Source organism: Poecilia reticulata, chromosome 3 (genome assembly GCF_904066995.2).
Source record: "Poecilia reticulata chromosome 3, P_reticulata-male-v2, whole genome shotgun sequence".
In the NCBI taxonomy this organism is placed as follows: Eukaryota; Metazoa; Chordata; class Actinopteri; order Cyprinodontiformes; family Poeciliidae; genus Poecilia; species Poecilia reticulata.
In genome coordinates this window covers 16,379,185-16,401,336 of record NC_088832.1, presented here as the reverse complement: position 1 = coordinate 16,401,336, position 22,152 = coordinate 16,379,185, and the positions used below count along the sequence as shown (strand labels likewise).

General features: G+C 38.9%; 2 protein-coding genes across 5 annotated transcripts; both read left to right on the top strand.

Moving 5' to 3' along the window:
- The first annotated feature begins 957 nt into the window (after window positions 1-957).
- golm2 (golgi membrane protein 2) lies at window positions 958-11,925 on the top strand. 3 transcript variants are annotated; one of them, XM_008405187.2, is made up of 10 exons: window positions 958-2,040; window positions 4,140-4,194; window positions 4,314-4,416; window positions 4,926-5,016; window positions 5,830-5,956; window positions 6,137-6,217; window positions 6,498-6,776; window positions 6,959-7,078; window positions 8,960-9,127; window positions 10,256-11,925. In XM_008405187.2, the coding sequence occupies exons 1-10, from the start codon at window positions 1,714-1,716 to the stop codon at window positions 10,333-10,335; spliced, it is 1,431 nt and encodes a 476-aa protein (XP_008403409.1). In that variant the 5' UTR covers window positions 958-1,713; the 3' UTR covers window positions 10,336-11,925. The 3 variants fall into 3 exon arrangements, with proteins under 3 accessions (XP_008403409.1, XP_008403408.1, XP_017159632.1); XM_008405186.2 differs by having other exon boundaries at window positions 959-2,040; window positions 6,134-6,217; XM_017304143.2 differs by lacking the exon at window positions 8,960-9,127 and having other exon boundaries at window positions 959-2,040; window positions 6,134-6,217.
- Window positions 11,926-12,913: 988 nt separating this feature from the next.
- On the top strand, window positions 12,914-22,094 carry ctdspl2b (CTD (carboxy-terminal domain, RNA polymerase II, polypeptide A) small phosphatase like 2b). 2 transcript variants are annotated; one of them, XM_008405185.3, is made up of 13 exons: window positions 12,914-12,997; window positions 16,488-16,678; window positions 17,461-17,599; window positions 17,702-17,842; window positions 18,093-18,341; window positions 18,464-18,560; window positions 18,780-18,891; window positions 18,998-19,084; window positions 19,173-19,235; window positions 19,317-19,396; window positions 19,640-19,766; window positions 20,335-20,430; window positions 21,307-22,094. In XM_008405185.3, the coding sequence occupies exons 2-13, from the start codon at window positions 16,511-16,513 to the stop codon at window positions 21,370-21,372; spliced, it is 1,425 nt and encodes a 474-aa protein (XP_008403407.1). In that variant the 5' UTR covers window positions 12,914-12,997; window positions 16,488-16,510; the 3' UTR covers window positions 21,373-22,094. The 2 variants fall into 2 exon arrangements, with proteins under 2 accessions (XP_008403407.1, XP_008403406.1); XM_008405184.3 differs by lacking the exon at window positions 12,914-12,997 and adding an exon at window positions 13,025-13,218.
- The last annotated feature ends 58 nt before the right edge of the window (window positions 22,095-22,152 follow it).

The window sequence follows — 22,152 nt, the reverse complement described above, 5'->3', positions numbered from 1 at the left end:
GAAATCTCTTTTTTCTTTCTGTCTTTGTACACTGATGTAATTATTCTATGTTTTTCTTTTACAAATTATAAAACCTTGTGAATTGTAGGGATGAAAACTGTAGGAATTCTAATAGAATAGAATAGAATAGAATTGATCTCCAAGGGGAAATTGCTTATTTGTTGACAAGATACTCCATCAAAAGTGTTAGATATTAGTTTGTATTTACTAATATCTAACACTTTTGATGGAGTATCTTGTCAACAAATAAGCAATTTCCCCTTGGAGATCAATTCTATTCTATTCTATTCTATTCTATTAGAATTCCTACAGTTTTCAAGTGTTAGATATTAGTAAATACAAACTAATATCTAACACCATAAGCAAAATAAAATGTATAAATAAATAATATTAAATAAGTATACAGTATATTTAATAGTGTAAATATTAGCAATTTGACCAAATATATATATATAAAAAATAATACACTCTGTTACTACAATGCAGTGATGGTGTTTTATTTAGCTTAGAAACTGGTATGTGGAACTTGTAGTTTATTCTTATATTTGTTAATACTGAATGAACTGGTAGCTTGTCCAGGTTAAAGTTATCTCACTGTTAGATATCCTTTAAAAACATTTAAATAGTGATAAGATAGATTTTTGTGCATTTTCAAATTACTGCACTGACATATTAGAAATACCCTTTACTATCCCAAAAAGGGAAAATTCAGAACCTTCCGGTGCAAAATGCTCTGGACTATATAACTCACTGTTCCCCAAAACCCTGGCTCACAACCTAAACTTTTATATTATCAGCCGGTTTGTATTCTTTGGGCATACAAACAAGAAGATAATGGTAAAAAAAATCTGTAATATATTTTAGAATACTTTTGATCATGTATCAAAAGACTCTTAATTTAATTGTAGATTAAGACTCCTTAATTTACAATTAAAGACTCTTATTGTGAAATTAACCGGAAATTGTGCGAAGTGCCTCCAGCTAACTTAATCCGAACATAGGATGTTTGGTAGGCAAAGAATAGTGAGATAGATTGAACGGTTTCGCCCGAGTTGTATTGTTAAATGCGTTTAGTTGCTATGCGATGGTTTTGTTTAAAGTTTAAGAAAGAAAAGAGTCTTTTCTCCGACAGTAGCTGGTGCTTCTCTGGCATCTATGTGGCTGCAGCGCTAGCTAGTGTCAAGAGATTAGCTGGACTTTGATATGAGCTAACGCCGACGTCGGGTCAGAAACCAGGATCTCCGCGGGACCTTTGGTACAAAACTGCGAGCTTACAATCCGAGGGGCTCCCAAACGCTCAGTACGTGCCGTGATTTACCAGAAAAGCAATGACGGTGGCCCTGGCTAAAGGAGACAGTTAGCAGGAGCAGTGTGGTGTATGGTGTTCTCGCAGCCCACTGCCACGGCGCCTCGTTGCAGTCCACGTCGAGTCCCATCTGCTGTTTCACAGGCCACGTCCCCGCGGGCGTAGTTCACAGAGAAGATGCCGAGTGTGCGGAAGGGGACGGAGAGTAAATACGCGTAGAAATGTGAAAAGCCTTCATCGTTTGTGACTGTGTGTGTGTGTGTGCGTGTGTGTGTATATGTGTTTGTAGCGTTTGTTTCCGACGGCACGTCACGTACACAGATGTGTTTTACTTCGGGATAACACACTCCGAGCTGCGGTAGCGACCTGTAGTGACGTTAGGCTTTTTTAGTGTGCATGTGTTTGAAATGATTGGGTTTGGTGCAAACCGACGAGGAGGCCGCATGCCGTCCTTCATCCTCGTCTTTCTGATGGTCATCATCGGCGTGCTGGCTTTCAACTACTGGACGGTGTCCAACAAGCACGGACATCTGCTGGACGAACTGGCGGAGATACAGACGCAGGTGAAGCGCTCGGACGCGGCGCGGAGCCGCCTGGAGAAGCGCAACTCGGAGCTGATCGTGCAGGTGGACACGCACAAGAAACAGATTGACCAGAAGGATGGAGACTACAGCTTGCTGGAGGGCAAGCTCCAGGCCAGAGAGGGGGCCATCAAGAAGTGTTCAGATGAGAAGGTAAACTTGGATTGTGGCTTGTTGTTTGATCCACTCTGATTGTCGTGACACGTGTACCAGAGGTTTCACCAAAGAACTGTCCACAGAGAGAGTAAAGATGCAATTTGATTTAATAGTAAAAGGATGAATAAATATTTATACCACAGGTAATCGCAGTGGTAAATCTATTTCAGGAAAAGCCAGGTAACAACACCACAGTAAAATAGTGTTGGTTTATGGAAATGTTGTGTATAACTCAGAACAAAAGGCTGTCATTGTGGTTATTTTTTGAATAAAATGCTTCTAAAAGCGACACAGAATCCTAATTATATTCTGAAAGTAAATCTTAGGTCATGACCTGTGATTATATACTTGTAGAACATAGTTTACAGAAACGGGTACATGCACAGCAGTATCTCTTTGACCTCCTGGATCACGGAGATGCTGTGTCGACACTTGGAGGTGAGAGTAGAGGAAACATTGCGAAAGGATAACCTTCAGAGCCGAGAGGGGAATCGCACACGTTCAACCTGTCCTGTTCTCTACGGCTGACTTCACGCTTCTCCTGTAACTCCTTTCGGCTGACATTCGGATTCTGTCGCATGCAGCAGCAGCAACACCAATTTACAGCTTCACAATATCTTCATGATGTTGCTTAGAAAAGTCTGTACAAACTTGCCCTTGATTAGGATCTCATTCAGTCTCAGTGTTGCACCGCCTTAACCGCCGTCTCCCGCTATCTGCTTCACCCGATGTTTTTCTATATAATCACCACGTTGCACGCTTAAATGCTCGGCGTCCTCAAGCCCAGCATTTATGAAAGTAGCTCATGGAGTCTCTCTCTGTGTAGAAAGGATTGTGGAAGCCATTTAAGTGAATTTATATATATATTACTCTATACTGGTTTTTGCTTCCTGACTGTGTTGGCATAATGCCATCCATAAAGTGTTCAGGAAAATATGCATTGTTGCTCTTTTGTTGATCTGCCACACATCATCCATGGTTTGCAAGTTGGACACTTTCATTTCACAGATGGAGGTGAAGTTGTCTTCAACCTGTAAACCAGGATACTTTGCTGATTTCTATCGGAAAGCCGCGGAGTTGCTCAGATCATGTACAGTATGTTCATTGTGTGGCTTGAGGATGTTGTCAAACCACTATTTATCTGACTGTAATATTCTGTGCCACTTTACAGTCTGTATGGAAAGTTAGAGCTGGTCGTTTTTTGCTACTAACTAAATGTGAGCATCTGAAGACCCAAGAACCAGATGGTTTAGGCGGAAACACCTTTCAGACTAGACTAAAGTCAATATTTGCGTTTAAGTTGTCCTTGGCTACTGCAAATAGTAGATCTTCCCAGCTTCTTTAATGAGGCTGCTATGCGCACAGCCCTGGTGACCAGAGAAGTATAATTTCTAACAAATAGAAACTATACACAAATTTAAGAGATCTATTTTGTTTTATGATAATTTTTCTATCCCATACGCTGTTTTAAACCAAACTACATATTTTTCCCTACGTTTTAAAAACTCGTTTAGAAACCCAGTTGGTACTGTAAGAAATTTACGTTAAAGGAAATGCGCTTAAAATAATCTCACTGTGTGGAGAGGAGACGGAGCTTCAGGTCACAGCAGTGTTTCTGTAATTAAGCTGGAAGTTTGCATTGACTAATGTTCCACTTTTTCTTACGTAAACATCCCACCTTTGTTTTCACAGAAGTGGATAAAGCGAGAGGCCTGCAGTTACAGTAATCAAGTGATGTATTTATTGAAAGTTATTGTTCAGCTGATTCCCTTTTTCTAGTTAAGCTCTTTATCACATGCCTCTTAAAAGTAATTTAATGTCTAGTTTATGCTTGTAAATCTGATAAGTCATTAAATAAGACTGAACAGTGAGTGTCCAGGTTTTTGGAGTAATGTATTTCCTCTCAAAGAACCAAGTATGGCTCTTGTTCAGTTCAAGACATTCAAGACAAACCTGCTCGTCTTGCTTTCCCTAGAGTAAATGGCATTAACCTGTTGAGTCCTCGTAAGCTTTTTGTTTGGACAAGTTCTTGCTGTCAAAATGTAACACCTTTCATAACTCCTGGATATACATTTCTTTTCCTCCTTTTGCCACAGGTGAAGTTGCAAACCGAGGTCACGTCCCAAATGGCCGAGGTACAGAGACTTAGAGGTAAGACCAGACCAGCAGAGGGCGCTGTCGAGCTGACGCTGATGTTTGTTGCAGTTCTTCTTAGAAATGTACCCCTTTCCAACTTCCTTGTGTTTGCATGGTGGTGTCGCTGCAAACAGAGCAGCTGACGGAGCTGAAGCAAGAGTTCATGAAGCAAGAAGAGCAGCTGAGAGAAGTGAAGAAAAATAGCACTAGTTTGGAGAGAAAGCTGGAGTATGAGAGGTATTTGATTCACTTCATATTATCTGCTTTGGTGACTACCTGCTTTTGTGTCTTTTTTTAATGCAACTTAAATAAATTGTAGGAAACAGCTTGCCTCTTTTTGGAAAAAAATAAGTTTTTAATCATATTATGCTTTAAAAGCATGCCAAACAGCTTTAGCATCATGATACTTAAATGTAATGGCTCCTCATGTCAAAGGTTGTTATGTAATGGGTTAGATTAGTAACAGTTTAGCTGGTATAGCAGTGAAAACCTCTGTACTGTGTGGAACAAATTTAGTTCCAGGAAAATCATATTTGCAATCCCAGTCACATTGTTTGCATTCAGTATAGCAATATAATATGAACTTCTCCTGTTTCCCCCCTTTTTTATTTGGATAATTCACCTAGACAATGTTAACCTGGCCTTGTTTTGTTTTTGAATGAAATCGGTTTCATAGCATGCTGAAATGATCCAGAATGACATGGATATAATGTAGAAATGCGTGTGGGTGTGTGTGTGTTTTCCAGTTTGCAGTGTGGGCGTCAGATTGCACAGCTCAAGGGAGAGTATGAAGAAGCAAAAAAATCCCTGGAGAAAGAAGTGTCAAGGCTGAGACTGGTTAGTTTTAGTAAACCTTGATTAACAACATTTCAGCTATTCTGGTAATCCTGCCTTTCTATGTTGTCGTAAAAAGTCTGGAATTTGAATGAAGTATTTTCCATTTTTGGGGCGTATCCTTCCTTTCTTCCCCCTTTTTGTCTTTCCTTCTTTTCTTTTCTGCTTTCTTTTTTTTCTTGTGTTCTGTATTCTCTTCCACTCCTGAGTCCTTCTTTGTTTTTCCTTTTTTAGTTCTTTCCCACATTCTTGCTTTTCTTGTGTCCTACCTCCTTTCCATTATTGTCTTTCTTTCCTATCTTACTTTTGTACTTTCCTTTTTCTGCCTTGCTTTTCTTTTCTTTAAATGCCATACCTCCTTTCTTGATCCCTTCCATTCTCAATTTCATTGTGTCTTTACTTTATTTTCTTACTAATTTATGCCCATTATTTCCTTCCTTCCTCTCAGTCTCTGTTCATGCCAGTCCCATATATAAAACCTGAACCTCTGTATTTAATGGTGAACCTTGTGTTTAATGTTTTTAAATGAGCATTAAATTTGTAGAACTCTGGAACCTGGAATATGTAAAAGAATTGAAACCTTAAAGGCTTATATAGGAAGGTCCTGACTCCATGTAGCATTCTTAATTTTCTCAGCAGCGTAGTATTTATTTATTGCTCGTTTGTTTTTTTTTTCTTGCTAGATCTGTTACAAGTCATTTGAATATTTAGTTTCCTCGTATTTCTACTCGCCTCAAACTTTCTATTCGGTGCCCTTCCGTGTTTCTCTCAGGCTTACACTTATTCCTGTCTCTTGTTTATCTCTCTGTAATCTAGTCTGTGGTCGGTGGCCAGGGCAATGTGGGGGCAGGAAAGCATGCAGCTGAAGCAGGAGGTGCGGATGCGACTGGAGAGCGCCACACTGTGGCCACTCGCCAACATGACAGGCACTCAGAGATAAAAGGTAGGTTAAGTATGCCATTATAAATCTAATCATCTACAGTCCTGTTACATGCAAAAATCTAAAATCTTTTCCAGGTGCTTAGATTGCTATGCACCTGTTGCATATACTGATTGGTTAAAAATGATTAAATACCTTTTTTTTTATTTTATTTTATTTCATCTCATTCCTTTGTTGCAGAAGAAATGGGCAAACCTGGCAGCGATGCTGGCATGCCTGGAATTGAAGACAGCGAGGTGGGAAAAATGGATGAAGTTCAGTTTGGTAAGCATTAATTCTGAACATTGGAGACAAATTTATATTTTGCACTCCGTTAACTGTTTATATGATGACAGTGCCATATTGTAGTCTATTGATTGCACAGTAAAGTTAAACAATTATCAATACATTTAAAGTTTTTTTTTTCTTTTATCTCATAAAATTTACTGCCCTGTTCAAATTGTTATGGGAATAACAAACATAAAAGTGGGTGAGACCACTTAATTGTTTTAAATGTTGTAACATAAACACTCACTTTATCTTTTATTTTTATTTTTATTTAAAGCCTTGAAGAAGCCCGCCATCACTCAGAAGCAGAACGAGGCGCCTGATGTCGGAGCGGCAGCTGGTGCTGGTCCCGGCCCGGAAGCAGCCGACGGCCCCGGAGGTCAAGGCATGCTGCTGGACCAGCCCGGGCTCCAGCAGGACCGGCTAGAGGGCCGAGCAGGGGGGCTCGCACCCCCGGTCATCATCAAACAGGGAGACAAGCCAATAGTGTTTGAAGAAGATAACAAGGCAGGGATCAAGGCAGACGAGCTGGGAGAACAGCAAAGACAAAACCCAGGTACTGCCTGAGTCTGCAGCACAGGAATCTATAAAAAAAGAAGAAAAAATCAAGTACTTAAAGAATTCGCATGATATAAAATTGTGCTTTTGTGAAAAAAAAAAAAAAATCTCAAAATGCAACTCTTGGGGATGACTTGTGAAGGAGTTATGATTTGTTTTATTTTCCCTCTGACCTTCAAGCTGACGGCAAACATTTGAAGATGATTCCTCTGCCTCACGATAACGCCCAGGTGCCCAAACCCATCCAGCTGCAACGCGCTAAAGACCAAGTCCCCGTGGAGCAGCTGCACCACCGCCAAAGTGAGTTTCATTTTGCGAATATTAAAAATGGCGGTGGGGAAGGTGGTTTGGGATGTGTTCTGTCTTAAAGGGCACATAATCATGGCATTAGGGATTCGTGCGACTTGTCTTTGTCCTAACTCACTCCAGAGCAGGATCCAATTTTCCGTGGTGCCATTTGTGTGATTTTTGCCACTTGCTCAGCGGATATCCGAGTCATCTTAGGAACATGAGTTGGAGTAGAATCAGGGAGTTGAGAGAGCCCTGAATTAAAGAAAAGAGGAGACAAATAACACACACACGGCTGCCAGATTATCTTTTCCAGGTGCCTAGCTTCTGCTTTGCTCTGCTGCCTTTGATTCCTTCTCCTCCTCCTCCTTTTTAAATTGATTTCTCCTTTATCTCCCTTGTGCCTCTGCCAGGGATCTTTTCAGTCTTATAAAGGAAACCAAAGTCCGTAGCACCCAGGTGCTTTTTCTCTTAAAAAAAATAATAAAAATGGTGTGACAGCAATCTGAAAAAACTGGACCTCATTATTTATTTACTTAGCTTTGGACATGCCTAAAACTTGAGCTGCTCTAGTCAAGTTCTGGAAATTTACCACAGAAGTCATTGTTATTATTGTTTGTTTTTTTTTTTTTACAAATAAAAATATTAATTTCTTTCAGATCCTTGAAAAATACTTTCAGGGATCTGCTGTGAAGTCATCACATTCTGCATCTGTGGCATCCAAAAGGGGTCATCTGTGTATGTGGCTGGTGATCACATACTTTCCATCTCTTATGCTGAGAATAATTACCGAATGGGGTTAAGGAATGAGGAGTAGAGTGAGGAACTCCATCTGCATCATTACCTGATAATGATAGAGCGATGGAAACTGGCATAATGTCCTCAGCCCCTCCTTCCGTTTTGCCTCCTCACTCCTCCGTCACAGCCTCACTCCTCCTCTTCTTCTTCTTCCCTCTGGCCGTTGGCCCCGTCCAAACCATCCACTTTCTGTTGTCAGAAATGTAACATTGTGTTGTGCTCTGGCAATGTACACCATATACTTGCAGTGGTTCATGATATGTATCTTTCAGAAAACTGGTTGATCATTGGTGGATGTAATAGTTCATACATTTGCCGACTTTGGAGAGAGTCGGGATTCACCAGGGAGCAATGTAAAAAAAAAAAATTCAGGAAAGATTTAGAAAAACAAAGTCTAATAGATATCTGCTTTACATATTATGGCAACTTGTTCAAGCATATTGTGTCTAAAGAGTCATATGATAAACTTATGCTTACATGTTGTGGAGGTTGAGAGTACTCAATATAGTACATTTTAATCAACACAAGTATCTGAAAATGTAGGAAAAATCTAAGAATTGTACATTATCAATTATATGAATGTACAAAAGCTTTTGCAGAAGTTATTTTTTTATGTGCACTAGTGATTCAATGATTTGAAGATTGAATAAGTAGTTTTAAGAATTTTAATTCTAACCTGAGAAATTAACCGAAGCGACTAAGAGAAACTGTAAAGTGTTAAAATGACCGTTTCTCTTTTCCAACAAAAAGCATACATTTGCTGTGATTGAGTGGACTGCACAGATGTTTCAGTTACCGCTCAGTTCTTTTTGTTTTTAAGAAAAGTCAGTGGAAAGACCGCACTATTTTTATTTATTTTTTTTCCTGTTTTTGCTGCTTCAGTCCATCTACGGCTTTCCTCCTCAGAAATGCCTGTCTCCCAAAATTAAAACCTTTCTCCATGTATTAACCTCATCCTCTGTGTACCGTCACTCACTCCTCCAAGCATTGGTTATTACTTGGTTTCTCCCCCTCCTCACACACACCTATTGCCTCCCACCACGACTGCCGCTGCTTCCCTTCTTTCCTGACGAGGCCCTTCTCTGCCTCCTGCAGGCCGGTTCTTTGATGAGAACGAGTCCCCAGTAGATCCGCAGCACGGCTCTAAGCTGGCGGACTACAATGGGGACGACGGGAACGTTGGTGAGTATGAGGCCGACAAGCAGGCCGAGCTGGCCTACAATGAGGAAGAGGATGGTGATGGTGGGGAGGAAGACGTTCAAGGTGAGCCAGGCCTGAGCCCCCGGAACTGTGGACTGTGTGTCCAGTGTGTATCCACCATTCCTCCCTTGTTTCCTCCCTCCACCCCACATTCTGCTGCAGCCCCGCTGCATTGGTCCAGAGTAGCTCACAGTACCCCGAGTCTGGTCGTTGGATCAAAAATAAATGCAAATGTTCATTAACAATAATAAAAAAAAAACATGTTCTTATATACAGGGACATTTTGACCCTTGAACTTGCGGTTCTGTGAGAGTTATTCAGTTGCCATCTAGTATTTTCCATCGTGCCTGTGCTTCTTTTTAGCTAAACCACCTGTCTGTGCCCACCAAACGTCTGACCTACATCTAAACCAGTAGATATATATATAGCTCACTGTGTTACTGAATGCTTCTGTGTTCTCCTTGTAACATTGAAGTGCATGCCTCTGTTTGTTTTCTTTGTGATTGCTTCCTAACACTTTTTTTCCATTGCCTCCTTTGCTATAGAAAAGTGTTTTAAATAATTGATCTGTGCGCACAAAAAACATCCTGACATGCCACTTGAACATAGTTTTGTCATGTGTATTCTTGTTCTTATAAATAACAGATTATTTTGTGCACGATTAATGTATACATTTGATTAAAAAAAAAATAAATAAATAAAATAATATATATATATATATATGAAAGGTCCTTTTTATTTTATGTCTTCTGGAAATTGGGGACTTAAAGTTCCTAATCAGTCTGGAAAAGTTTGGAATTTGATTCAAGAATTAGGAAAAGAAAATGTAAATATGATATTAGACTTAATTCCCCATTTCAGTTTTTTATCCTTTTTTTCTTCCTTTTTGATGCCTTCTTTCCTTCTCCCTTTTGTCTTATCTTGTGTTCTTTTTTTATTCAATTTAATTAAAATAAAAAATCTATATTGATCTCATAAGAAAATTTCTTCCTTCCTTCTCCCTTCTTTCTTTTTTCTTAGTCTTTATCTACCTTCTTCATGCCTTTCTTGCTCCTTTTTTTCAGGTTTTATGTTTAAAGCCTGCCCTATAGAAATATCGGCCATAGATTTCTAGTGCATATCAATATTAAACATTTCCTTTCACTTGGTAATTAATCTCTAATGTCGGTTTGAACTCTTTTTCTTTTCCAGATGACGACGATCGGGACATTCAGGACAGAGAAAGAGCTGTGGATTATGGGAAAAGACATCAAAACAACGACATTCTTTGAAAAGAAACTCACTCAGCTATAACTTATTAAAAAAAAAAAACTTCCTTAAAGACCTTCCTCTGCAATCGAGGTTTCTCCTGATAAATTAGTTGCAGCATCACCTTGTCTAAGCACTTACAGCGGACTTCTTTAGTGTCATGGACTATTTTGACACATTCAAGCTAATTCTGAATAATATTAATAGAAATTAAACACGGCATTCTCCTGAGCTGCTATATAATTGCTAATGTTTTTTTTTTTAAGTTATGACAGTAGGGATGATGTGCTGTAGTCACTGCATTTTGGGACTGGATAACTTCTTCAGCTCATCATAGACTGGTCTGAGAGAGTTTGATACTTTGAATCAAATGATATTTTTCTTTAGGTACTTTCTCTTTGCTTTTGCTTGATATATTAAAAAAAACTGCTTCCTGGGATATTCATCAAACAAACTAATCTGGGCTCTTTAACGTGGGATGCCTACAATGAAGACTTTTTTTTTCCTTTTACTGGAGTGGGAGATTAAGTTGCCAAGGACTTTACCGCCTATTAAAACCTCTTTGTTTTTGTGACAGAGACCCAGAAGTGCTCCTGCATTCAGTTTTTAAATGCCACTGCATGTGAAACAAAGTGTTCAGTCGTCAAAACTAAGCAACACACTTGCTGCTTAAGCAATACTTAGGAGCAGACGTGACACATGCTTCCACCAATGAGGTTTCTTGAATTTTGATGTAGTTGAACTGTTAACATTTGTACGAAGGAAATAATTCCTCACCTTCGGGGAAATCTGTAAAACCAGAAATCAGTTGTTTGTGCAACCTGGACAAAAGATTTCTCACTGAAAGGCGCATTGAATGTAATTTAATTTTATTAAAGGTGACGCTTCATGTCTTTCGTCACTTGTTGCGCTTGCAGATTGGCAGTAGGAGTGATGGCTCGTCATGATGGGTTTAGTTGACATGGCTTCTAATGTAAACAACCTCTGAAATATTGTATTGTTTATCAGAAATATTCATCATTGCCTTGCTTGATGAAATTAACGAATACTAAATTTTGTTAAAAAAAATCATTTTTCTGTAAATGCTTTATTTTGGAAGCTGTTTTGACAAAGGGTCAGTTACTGTATATAAATGTGGAAACTTCAGGAACTAACACAAAAAATATCTAATTGCATACTGTAATTTTGTTTGCTTTTGCCATTAAGTTTAAATGTGACATTTACATTTTCACGAGTCTGTGTTTACTTTTCCTTGTTTTCAAAGGCATTTCTTACATTATAATTAGCATGAGTATTTTACAGACTGATCAGTTTTAGCCATGAAAAAATAATTTTCTTCTGCATTCATTGACAGGTCAATGATGATAGAGAACAATAAACTTCCCAAAAACCCATATTAAATCAAGTTTTAATAACCTTTGTTAATGTTCAAAATATAGAATTAAAACATTTGATGAAGTACAACAACTTCATATTATGCAGCGTTCCTATACAGTTGTATGAAAATTACAGTTCTGGATTTGTATGGTAAACATTTGTGCTAACTGAGCTTGTTTCTTTGTTTATGTTAATGATTGAAACTGTAAGGTCTGAAATACATTGCTTCACAACAATTACCTTTTTTCTTTTTTTACATCTGCCTGTGATGCATTCATGGCATCATCAGACTCCCAACTACTCAGACTTGTTTCCTATTTACCTTGGATATACACTGCAGTTACCAGATCATTGCTGTGCAACAAATGTGAATAACTGCTTAGTGTTGGGGTTAAAATTTGCAGTGCTAAGGTAAATACCATTAGTTGTATCATGCAGTGAGTGTATGCAAGAAAAACCCTAAAACATGGTAATTGTACTAAAATGTATTTACATTCCTACATTTTAAAATGTAGTCATCTGATTAAATGTCTTGGGTATGTTCTAATTTTCAGTCTATTAGCTGCTAATAATTATCTAACTGTATTAGGGAATTAAAATATACCATCTCCTTGTTTTACACTTGGTTTCAGTTGTAAAACAAATTTCAGGCTTGGGAACTAGTTTGTAAAGTTAAATAATTTTGGGTCCAAATTCAAACAAAAACTAAGATAACCAATTTGTGTTTACTCAGCCTGTTAGTGTAAGCTAAACTTCAAGTTAATAAAGAAGTTAACATTTGTTTTCTGTTGATTTAACTGTAACTTGCTGAAACTTGAGATAAGTCATTTTACTACATGAAGGATTGTTACGTTTATTTACCAAATCATTTCTGGTCATTTTTCTGTCAATTTAAGATAATCTATTGTTTTTATATTTGTACTTGGATATAAAACATAAGCCCAATTGAAAATTTCAGAATTTCTGGTCTGGAAAATTGTGTCAATTGTGTTTATTATATGAAGTAAAATGATTGTTTAAGAGAACAAACGGTGGGTGGTGGAGGACCCAATGTTTCTTCTGTGTGCAGCAGTACACATATTTCCCCCTCCCAATGAAAACTCAGCCGAGGGGGAGACGACTCCGTGCAAAATTGTACTGTATGTTATTCTTGTATTGCCAGGTTGAAAATCGCTGTTGGATTTAAATTCTGCAATGATGAGATAAGTTTTGTTTTATCGCCAGCATATTTAAGCGCACATCGAAACCTCTCAGTCTGTGATTCCACAGCTGCAGTGCTTGCTGCGGATTGCCTGGTGTTTTTCAGAGGTAAGTCAGGGGGTGTGTCTGTGTCCCATACGGGTATCTGGCTCGGAGAGACCGAGCAGAGGCGGGAAATGGCGCCTGGTAGCACAGCAGTGTGTCATTTCGAAGACGATCCTTGAGCAGCAAAAATACAACAGTGGGGGGGAAAAGAACAAGCAGTGCCTGTGTTGTGATGTTTAATCTGCCTTGAGTCGTTATTGTCACGTACAGCGGGTCACACTACAGTAAGTCGCCAATTTTAACTGTCCGTGCATCCTTTATGTTCTTGGGTTTGTGTTTATGTAATCGAAGCTACTGAGGGAAGATTTATGCTCCTCTCCATGCCTGTGCACATCTGTTAGCCTGAAGCAGTTCTGCGGGAAAGCTTCGTAGCGTGAAGCTAAGAATGGCTAATTCGCGGCCTACCGTCGACATGACTATTTCCTCACATTTTATTCAAATTCAGGCTTTATTCAATTTGATACGAAGTCCTTCAGTAAATACGTATTTCATACATATCCAGACATACAGCAAATGTCGTTGTTATTAGTTTAATTTTTTTTTTTTTAACAAACTGTTGCCTGGCTGTGTGTTTAGCCAGCTAGCGAAGCTAACGTTCAGGTTGGCATTCCAGAGCAGCACTTTACGATGGCGGTCTATAACAGCATTTTTAAAGTACTGTACCATATCAAAAATATGTTTAAATAAATCTATATATTTGATAAGGTGAATTACCCTCCAAATAGTTCAACTGAAGGGAGACTAGATCAGATTTAGCGGCGTTATTGTGCTGTCCGCTTTGATTAACGATGTAAAATATTCACTGCTAGATGCACATCGGCAACCTAAACAATGTTGGTTTAATTAATAGGTTTAATTAATAATCCTTATTTATTATTTTTTGACTTCATGTCATTCAAGTTATGATTCCCCACTGGCTTGGCGACGGTAAGATGGTCTGTTTAGGTTTTGGCATGTTAAAATGCTAATGCTCTTCAGGTCCAGTTTAACTTGAACTGTTCGTGACAACAAGTTACTTTTTAGCAAGGCTACTTGTACCTACACTCAGCAGGTAAAGAAAGCAGCTTATACCCACCCGTAACACAGGAGAGCTTTTTTTTCTTCTTTTTTTTATGGGATATATTTGTTGCAACTTTCGTAACCATTTATCAGACAGTGGTTTTGAATAATTACATAGGCTTTGGCTAAATGTCATTGACTGAGTTACTTTCGATTCTGAGCCAAGCTTCTCCTTTTAGTCTCGATATTTATTTCTGTCGTCCGGACAGGTTTGTGAAAGGGCCTCACTTGTTTGTTCGCTCTGACCAAAGCTAACTAGTGCTAGCCTCCTCACAGTTGCATGGATGTTCCTATTTCCCGCTCACTTACTCTCAGCCAGCAGTGTGCATGATCCGTGGCTGATTGCCTGGAAAGGTGGATGTTATGTATTGCCGCTTCAGTGTTGCCCTCTTCCCTGTCAGATCACGCAGTGTTTGGGTATCACAGATTTTTTTCCATTCAATTTTTAATGCAGCTGCGTTGTAAAATGTTAGAGATGTGCTGCATAATTTAAAGGAGTGAACGTCAGGACTAAAGGACCATCATAAAAAAATGATTGGCTTTGGGGGGGGGGAAACCACCCAGTGGGGTAAAATGTTTGAATGAACACCAGTTTGAGTTATTTGCCATTTTTGACTGAGGGATGTGACTGCGCAGCCAAAAAGTCTGAAAGCCATGTATGTGTCTGTAAGTAAAAACAACTCTTAAGTTTGGTTACATTCTTATATTTGAAAAGCATCTTGGTTTGTCAGAATTATATGTAGGTAAAAAATAGGGAATTAAATTAACATATTTAAATATGGTTCTTTCTGTGAGATAAAATAAAGACATGATGGATTTCAAAACAAGAAAACTACATCCCTAAGCACGGAGCTACGGCAGCAATCAAACTCAAACGCAGAGATCTCCTTTTATAATTTTTACTTCAAATTAAGTTTAAAAAAAAAAGTTTATTTCAACCACAACACCTGTTTCTTAAAGCGTATTATTCTGAAATGTTTGTTTACAATGCTGGATAATTGAATTTTAAAATACTTTAAAGTTATGTGGGATAAAATGTGTATTCAAAACTATTACAGTTTGTTATGCTGGAGATTGAGGCTGTGATATGAAAAGACAAGAAACGTGTAAGCAGACTGTTGTTTGCTGGTTTGTGGCAACTATGGGATCCTTAGATTGGCAGCACATAATAAAATATTGATATAATTGTTGGAATTTCAATGTTTCCCCCAGAAAACTTGCTAAGCCCGGTGGTTGGGCGCTAGGGCTGTCATTCATCCAGCAGCCAGTTGTGCTTTTGAGTAAAAAAAAAATGTGCAAAGTTGACAGGAAATTTGAAAATTATCACTTGATAATTATGTGTTATTGAAAGAGTGGAAGATTAACACCTGAACACCAACTATATAGTCTTAAGAAATGCAAACATTTTAAAAAGACTTGAATAAATAAGCAATGGTAAGCCTGGTGGGGGCGCAAGTAAAGCCTGGTGGCCCGCCAGGCACTGGGGGAAACCCTGAATTTAACGCATGGATATAAGCATATGCTTAAAATGCTTAGAACATCTTAAGCATATGTTCTATAATAATCTGTCATTTCTAAACAACTTTACTTAAACTAACTTTAGTTTCACTCCCTTCAGTTGAGCTTATTTATCTGAACAGTTGCAACATTCCTGCTTATCCTTCCTTTCTTCCCCCTGCTTTCCTGCATGTTAAATGTTACTCTGTACTTTCTAAGAGTTGACGTTTTTTTTTTCCTTTTTTTTTTTTTTTCTTCTCCCTGTGCGTTGAATTGAACATCTCTTATTCCCTACTCACGGTTACGCTGTTGTGCAAATGTAAACCAGATGCGGTGAAGGACATTTACAGTGCGCAGCGTGTTCTGCTCGTACCAAGAAGGCGCTGTTGCATCTGGAGTGGTTCCTGACTGGTTGCGGATATGTCTGGACACATTTTGTTTTGTTACATAAGGAAAGAAGGCTTCGTGTGATTAATGGTTAATGTGTTGCTCTCCAGTACATAACGCTGAGCTGCTCAGTCTCAACGAATGAATGCGAAAATCTCCACAGACGTCTTGGTTTATGTCGCCCCATGAATCTTAACATTTAGTCGATGGCTTGTGGTCACATTAATCTTTATTTTGTTGCTGTGACTGGAGCTTTGATCTTACACCCCATGTCATCGTTCCTAGGTAGTGTTTATAAAACTTGTTTATTATATGATCTGGAGAAATGCTCCTTTCCTGACTGCACAATGGAAGTAAAGCCAGCTGTGATTCTCTGATGTAAGTGAAATGGGATCTTGAATGCATCCAGATGTCGGCAGAAACGGAACCAATATTGCTCCTTTACGCACAGGCGCATCTTTGAGACGTACAGTTATTAAAAAAAAAAAGAGAGAATGTTTTCACTCTGTATTTGCTCGTTCCTAAACGTCTTCTTTTCTCCTTGCAACAGCTTTACATGTGACTGCTAAAACAATGAGGCTGAGAATGCGTAAGGCGTCTCAGCACCAAAACCCCGCTCTGACCAGCCGCACGTCCCGAACCAAGAGGAGACATTCAGAGGTAGAAGAAGACCCTCCTGCCAGCGGAGGAAGGGGAATACTATCCACCATCAAGAAGTTAATCCGAGGAAATGCTGTCAAGGTATCTCTCCTACCACCGCACCGTCGCTAAGGCACGGCCATTGGCGTAGAGGCGGCTCTCCCACTTGGTGTTTATCTCAACAGTTTTGAAAACAGCCAGAAGTACCCGGTTAAAGTTGGATTGACTGCGTCGTCCCCACCTCAAACGCAACGTTTCTGGCTACAGAGTGTCGTGTTTCCTAAGAAATGTCTGCTGGAATGCAGCAGCTTGTCCGAGAACTCGGGTTCTGGTCTAATTTTAGCTTTTAGCTCACAATGTTGGCGTGCAGGGACAGGAGCTTGTTGCGAATGGAAAAGTCAACTCGGCTAACATAGAAAAGGCTTTTCTATAGAAGGTCTGGGATTTAAATTTTTTTTTTTCTTTTTTTTCCTAGTTTTAAATTATTTCTTCAATACATTTTCTTTCCTGGTGTTGACACAAGGCTTATAACACGTCTGTTTGTGATTCAAATCTGAAAATAATATAAAATATTTGTCAAGAATTGCGGTTAATCCAGACCAGTGCCCTTTTGATGTTTGAATAAAGGCACAGTCTGCTTTTGGTGTCGTCGTTAAAGAACGGACTTTTTAGATTCTCCATGGCGATATAAAGGTTACTCAGTCATTCTGAAACTCGCAGAGAGGTGGCAGGAAAGTTGCCATTACAGGTGTTTTTCTTTTATGTGGCTCAAATTTGAAGTCTGTCTGTGTCAAAACCTGCAGTTGGTGAATTGTTCTAGCGTGGATGTGCTTTAATTTTTAATTGGTATTTTTCTAGTCTTTACAGCTGTTTCTTTTTGTCAGTTGCAACAGGAAAGCCCAGCAAAGAAGACACGCCTCCACTGCGATGTGGACAACAACCTCATAACCTCCACGCCCACAAACGCCAACTCCCCCCGGAGGAGTGCAAGCAGAGTAAGCAAGAAAGGCACCATCAATGGCCGTAAGTCACCGATGATTATGCAAAGAGATCAAATATATCAGCTAAATTCTTTTTTTTTTTTTTTTTTTAACATCTCTTGAGCCATGTGTTTCTTCCCTGCAGAAGCGACCAATCATGACAGGAATAAGGAGAAGGCCAACGGCAGCCTGGAGGATGCGGCTGAGATGACCTCCAGCCCTCCCAGGACCACGCTGCTTGGGACGATCTTCAGCCCGGTTTTTAACTTCTTCTCACCAGCTAAAAGTAATTTCTAATATCGGTGAAATCTATTTGTTTGTTTTCTTTAAAGAAAAATGTAATTTATTTTTGCTTAAAACCTTGGTGTCATTTTTAAAGTCGTGTTATTCTACATTTTTATATGTGGTGTTGCGGCAGCATTATCTTATTTAAAAAAAAAAAAAAAAACATTTTCTTTTTTTTTATAGTAAATCATCATAGTGAAGTTCTAGTTTTGTGCCTGATCTCTCACCAATAAGCGTGTTTGTTTTCCCAGCATCCTCGGGCTCAGACTCCCCTGACCAGGCCCTGGAGGCTGAGGAGATAGTGAAGCAGCTGGACATGGAGCAGGTGGTGGAGACGCCCACCAGCACAGCCACGTCCACACAGGACCTGTGCCCCGGTAACAACTTCTACTCCAGCGTATCGCACCTGCCGCCTCTACGGCCTCCACACATCCTGGAGGCGACTCCTACGGCAGAGGAAGAGGAGCTCGACGCCGATGTTGACCTCCCGCCTCTGACGGGTACCACGTCCCAGTCGACTGAGCAGAAAATTAAGCTGATTATTTTATTTTTATTTTTTTTGCTCGTTTGTCATTCTGTTTTTTTGTTTGTTTTTTTTTATGTGTTCCTGTTGTGCCTCAAGCTCCAGGTTCTCACATGAATGTGACGTATGTGGATGTTCCTCCTGCTACCGTGCCACCAGAGGCGTCCTACGAGGAAGATTGGGAAGTGTTTGATCCGTAAGTAACACAAATTAGTGGAGAAAAAAAAAATTATGTCCAATGCTATCATTCTAGCAGAAATACAAACTACTGGGAGCAAATAGGGAAAAGTTTACAACTGATTATTTGTAGCGTGCTGTTCCTTCCATGTTAACTAAACAATCAAGAAAATGTAATATTTCTGGTAGGAGTGTTTCCAGTGTTTTGGCTGAATATTTATTTATTTTTGTTCTGTAGGTATTTCTTCATCAAGCACGTTCCTCCGCTGACTGAAGAGCAGCTGACCCGTAAACCAGCCTTGCCACTGAAGACGCGCAGCACGCCTGAGTTCTCTCTGGTCCTCGACTTGGTCCGTTAAAAATGTCCAAAACATATTTTGGTGTTAAACCTGGAGCTTTTGCTAGATGACAAAAAAATTAACTTTTTTTTAAAATTATTATTATGTTCCTGAATAGGATGAAACGTTAGTTCACTGCAGCTTAAATGAACTAGAGGATGCAGCACTTACCTTCCCTGTTCTCTTTCAAGATGTCATTTACCAGGTTAGTTTATTTTATTTTATCTCTATTCCCACATGTTGCCACTAGAGGGTGGCAAAGTCATCTCTAAAGCTTAATATGTCCTGTGCAGGTGTATGTGCGCCTCAGGCCGTTTTTTAGAGAGTTTCTGGAGCGCATGTCTCAAATATATGAGGTAAATTTCACTTAGATTTTGGCTCCTTTTAGTCATTTCTGTGTTTGAACATTGAAACCAGCACAATCTTATCTTTTCTAGATAATCCTTTTCACGGCTTCTAAAAAGGTGTATGCAGACAAACTACTCAACATTTTGGATCCTAAAAAGCAGCTTGTGAGGTACGATTTTTGTTTTATTAACTGGTTTTGCAGTATCCTTACATTTTTGTGTCGACTGTTATAAAACAAAGTTGGACTCAGGAAGCATTAGTGTAAAGTACCTGAGTTGGCATGCGCTGCTGTTAGAGGTGTCAGTGTTGTGGTTTTCATAAATTATTGATTTTTGCTGACGCTGTCACTGATTGTTTTTCCTTACTCCTCTGCTCCTTTCTGTTCTCCTCTCCCCCCCCATTGTAACTGTAGACACCGGTTATTTCGTGAGCATTGTGTCTGTGTCCAGGGAAACTATATCAAGGACCTCAACATCTTAGGCAGAGATCTGTCAAAGACCATCATCATTGACAATTCACCACAAGCCTTTGCTTATCAGGTAAAAAATGCAGCAGAAAGTCTGACTCAGCCAGGTAGGTATTTGTGAACAAAAAAAATAACCAGTTCTGATTTTTTTTTTTTTCTTTTTCTTAATGTAGTAGAATGACTTTTATGTTGACTTCTTGTAGGGATTCACAATAAAGTTGAATTTTCGTCTGAAAATTCGATTTTTTTTTTTTTTTTTTTTTTTCTGTGTTTGCCATGCAAATGTTTGGCAAATGTCTCATCACTTTTGAGGCAATAATGATAATTAACGGCAGATCAGTAAAGTTGTTTCCCTCTGAGCCATTAACTGGAAAAAACTTAAATATTTTCCAGGATGAAAATAATTTTTTTTTGTGTAATGTCAAAAAAAAATCTTTCACAACATTCAACATTTACAGTTTAGCAACAAAACGGTAAAGATAACTTACAATCACAACACTCCACCATGTTCAAATGAATGCCAATGATTTACTGAAAGTAAATGTAATTACATAATTTCAGTCTATTATCTGCACTGAATGAATGAATATTTGTTCAGCTTGCATGGATCCTTCCTCACGAGTTGCGCTTTGTCTGAACAGTTGTCCAATGGGATTCCAATAGAGAGCTGGTTCATGGATAAGAACGACAACGAGCTGCTAAAGCTGGTCCCGTTTCTGGAGAAGCTGGTTGAGATGGTAAGCTGGGCTACTCTTCACTTTGTTTGGATCAACATCTCCACTAACTTGTTCATTTTTGTAGTTATTCAAACGTTTTAGAGACTTATCTCACAACCGAAAAAGTATTTAATTCAAGTGTTTAATTAAATTTGATGATTATGGTTTTTAGCTAATAAAATAAATGGGCGAAATTCATTTTCTCTGAAATTGATGCCCAAGAGTAGCTTAAAAACGGTTATTGCTGTAGCAATGTTGGTCAGCTGAGAAGTCTGTACACTACATGGTCTCAGTGTTTGGGCTAGGCTCTTTTTGCAGAAGTTCCTATAACAATTCTGTAGTCGTCTCTGGTTTAGGAGTGGTTTAATTCGACTAATGCCACGATTACAGGCCATGTTCTGGACACAGCTGTGCTTCAATGAGCTCTGACTCCAGCTGCACTCTGCGCCTTCTAAATGTCCCCCAAACCTTTTTATATAGGCTTTGCTTCACAATCCCCTAGAAACGTCAGACTTCAGCCACTTTGCATGTGGTCTGTTTTCTGCCACACTTTATCAATCGACTCAACTTTCCATTAAAATGCTTGGATGCAGCACTGTCAGGTCAGCAGTCTTCCCATACATTTTTATTAAATAAATATTCTTCTTATTGATCTTTCTGAAATTTGCAGAGAAAATTAATTTTTATTATTTATTAGCGAAGTCATAAATAGCGTTTGTTTCTTAAACTAAAATTGCTGTACTCCAGGGTCACGTTCACCAGGTTGGGTAGGCAACATAGTTGAATGTTGAATGCCTTCCATGTTAAAATTTATTAATGACAATAAATAAATTCTAATTTTCTCTTTTTTTTTTATTTTTTTTTTTTACCCGTTTTCCTCCTTGTTGAACGTGTCAGAACGAAGACGTGCGACCACATGTTCGGGAGAGGTTCCGACTTCACGACCTTTTGCCTCCTGATTGAAACCAGCTTGTGGTGCGTCACAACGAAGCGGCAGGATAAGACTGAAATCAACATGCTTGTAAAAAGCCTCTCTTTGGAATACAAAATACAGCATTGCTATTACTTAAAAAAAAAAAAACAAATTGGCCTTTTTTTATTTTGTTTGTTTGGGGGGGGAGGTTTTTTTTTTTTTTTTTAACCTAGGTGTAATTTTCTAATAAAAAAAAAGAAAATCCATAGAGAGAAATTACACGCATTATAAACATACCCATGTAGACTTTATGCGACTCTCCAGCTGTGGAGCCAGAAATGAGCTTCACTCTAAACTCTGAAGTCTTGGTGCTGGTTTAGTGGATATGCACAGGTAAAGAGGAACTCTTCCCTGAGTCCCTGAACGCCACATCAGCCCTTCCTGGTGCTCACCCTGTTGACACTGACAAAATGACACTGCAGATATTCATTTTTTTTATTTTTTTTTATTCCTTGTTCTTCAGCAGGAATGATGGGTCGGTGAATCAATCCATGTATATTCACACACTCACTGATCTGATGAGCGGGCAAATTTCCAATCTGTAGCTTTTAAAAACAAATATGCATTCCTCTGTAGCTGTCAAGTTTCTATTGTAGGTTCCTGTTTAGTTTTTTTTTTCCCCCAGTAAATCTTGGGTCTTTCGTTGTTTTCTTTTTGTTAAGATAGTATTTCCGAGATGTTTTGCTTATATTTGTAAGATGCATTTTTAGAAGGGGTCCTGTGAGTTTTAGTGGAAGCCTTTTTAAAAAAAACAAAACAAAAAAAAGCAT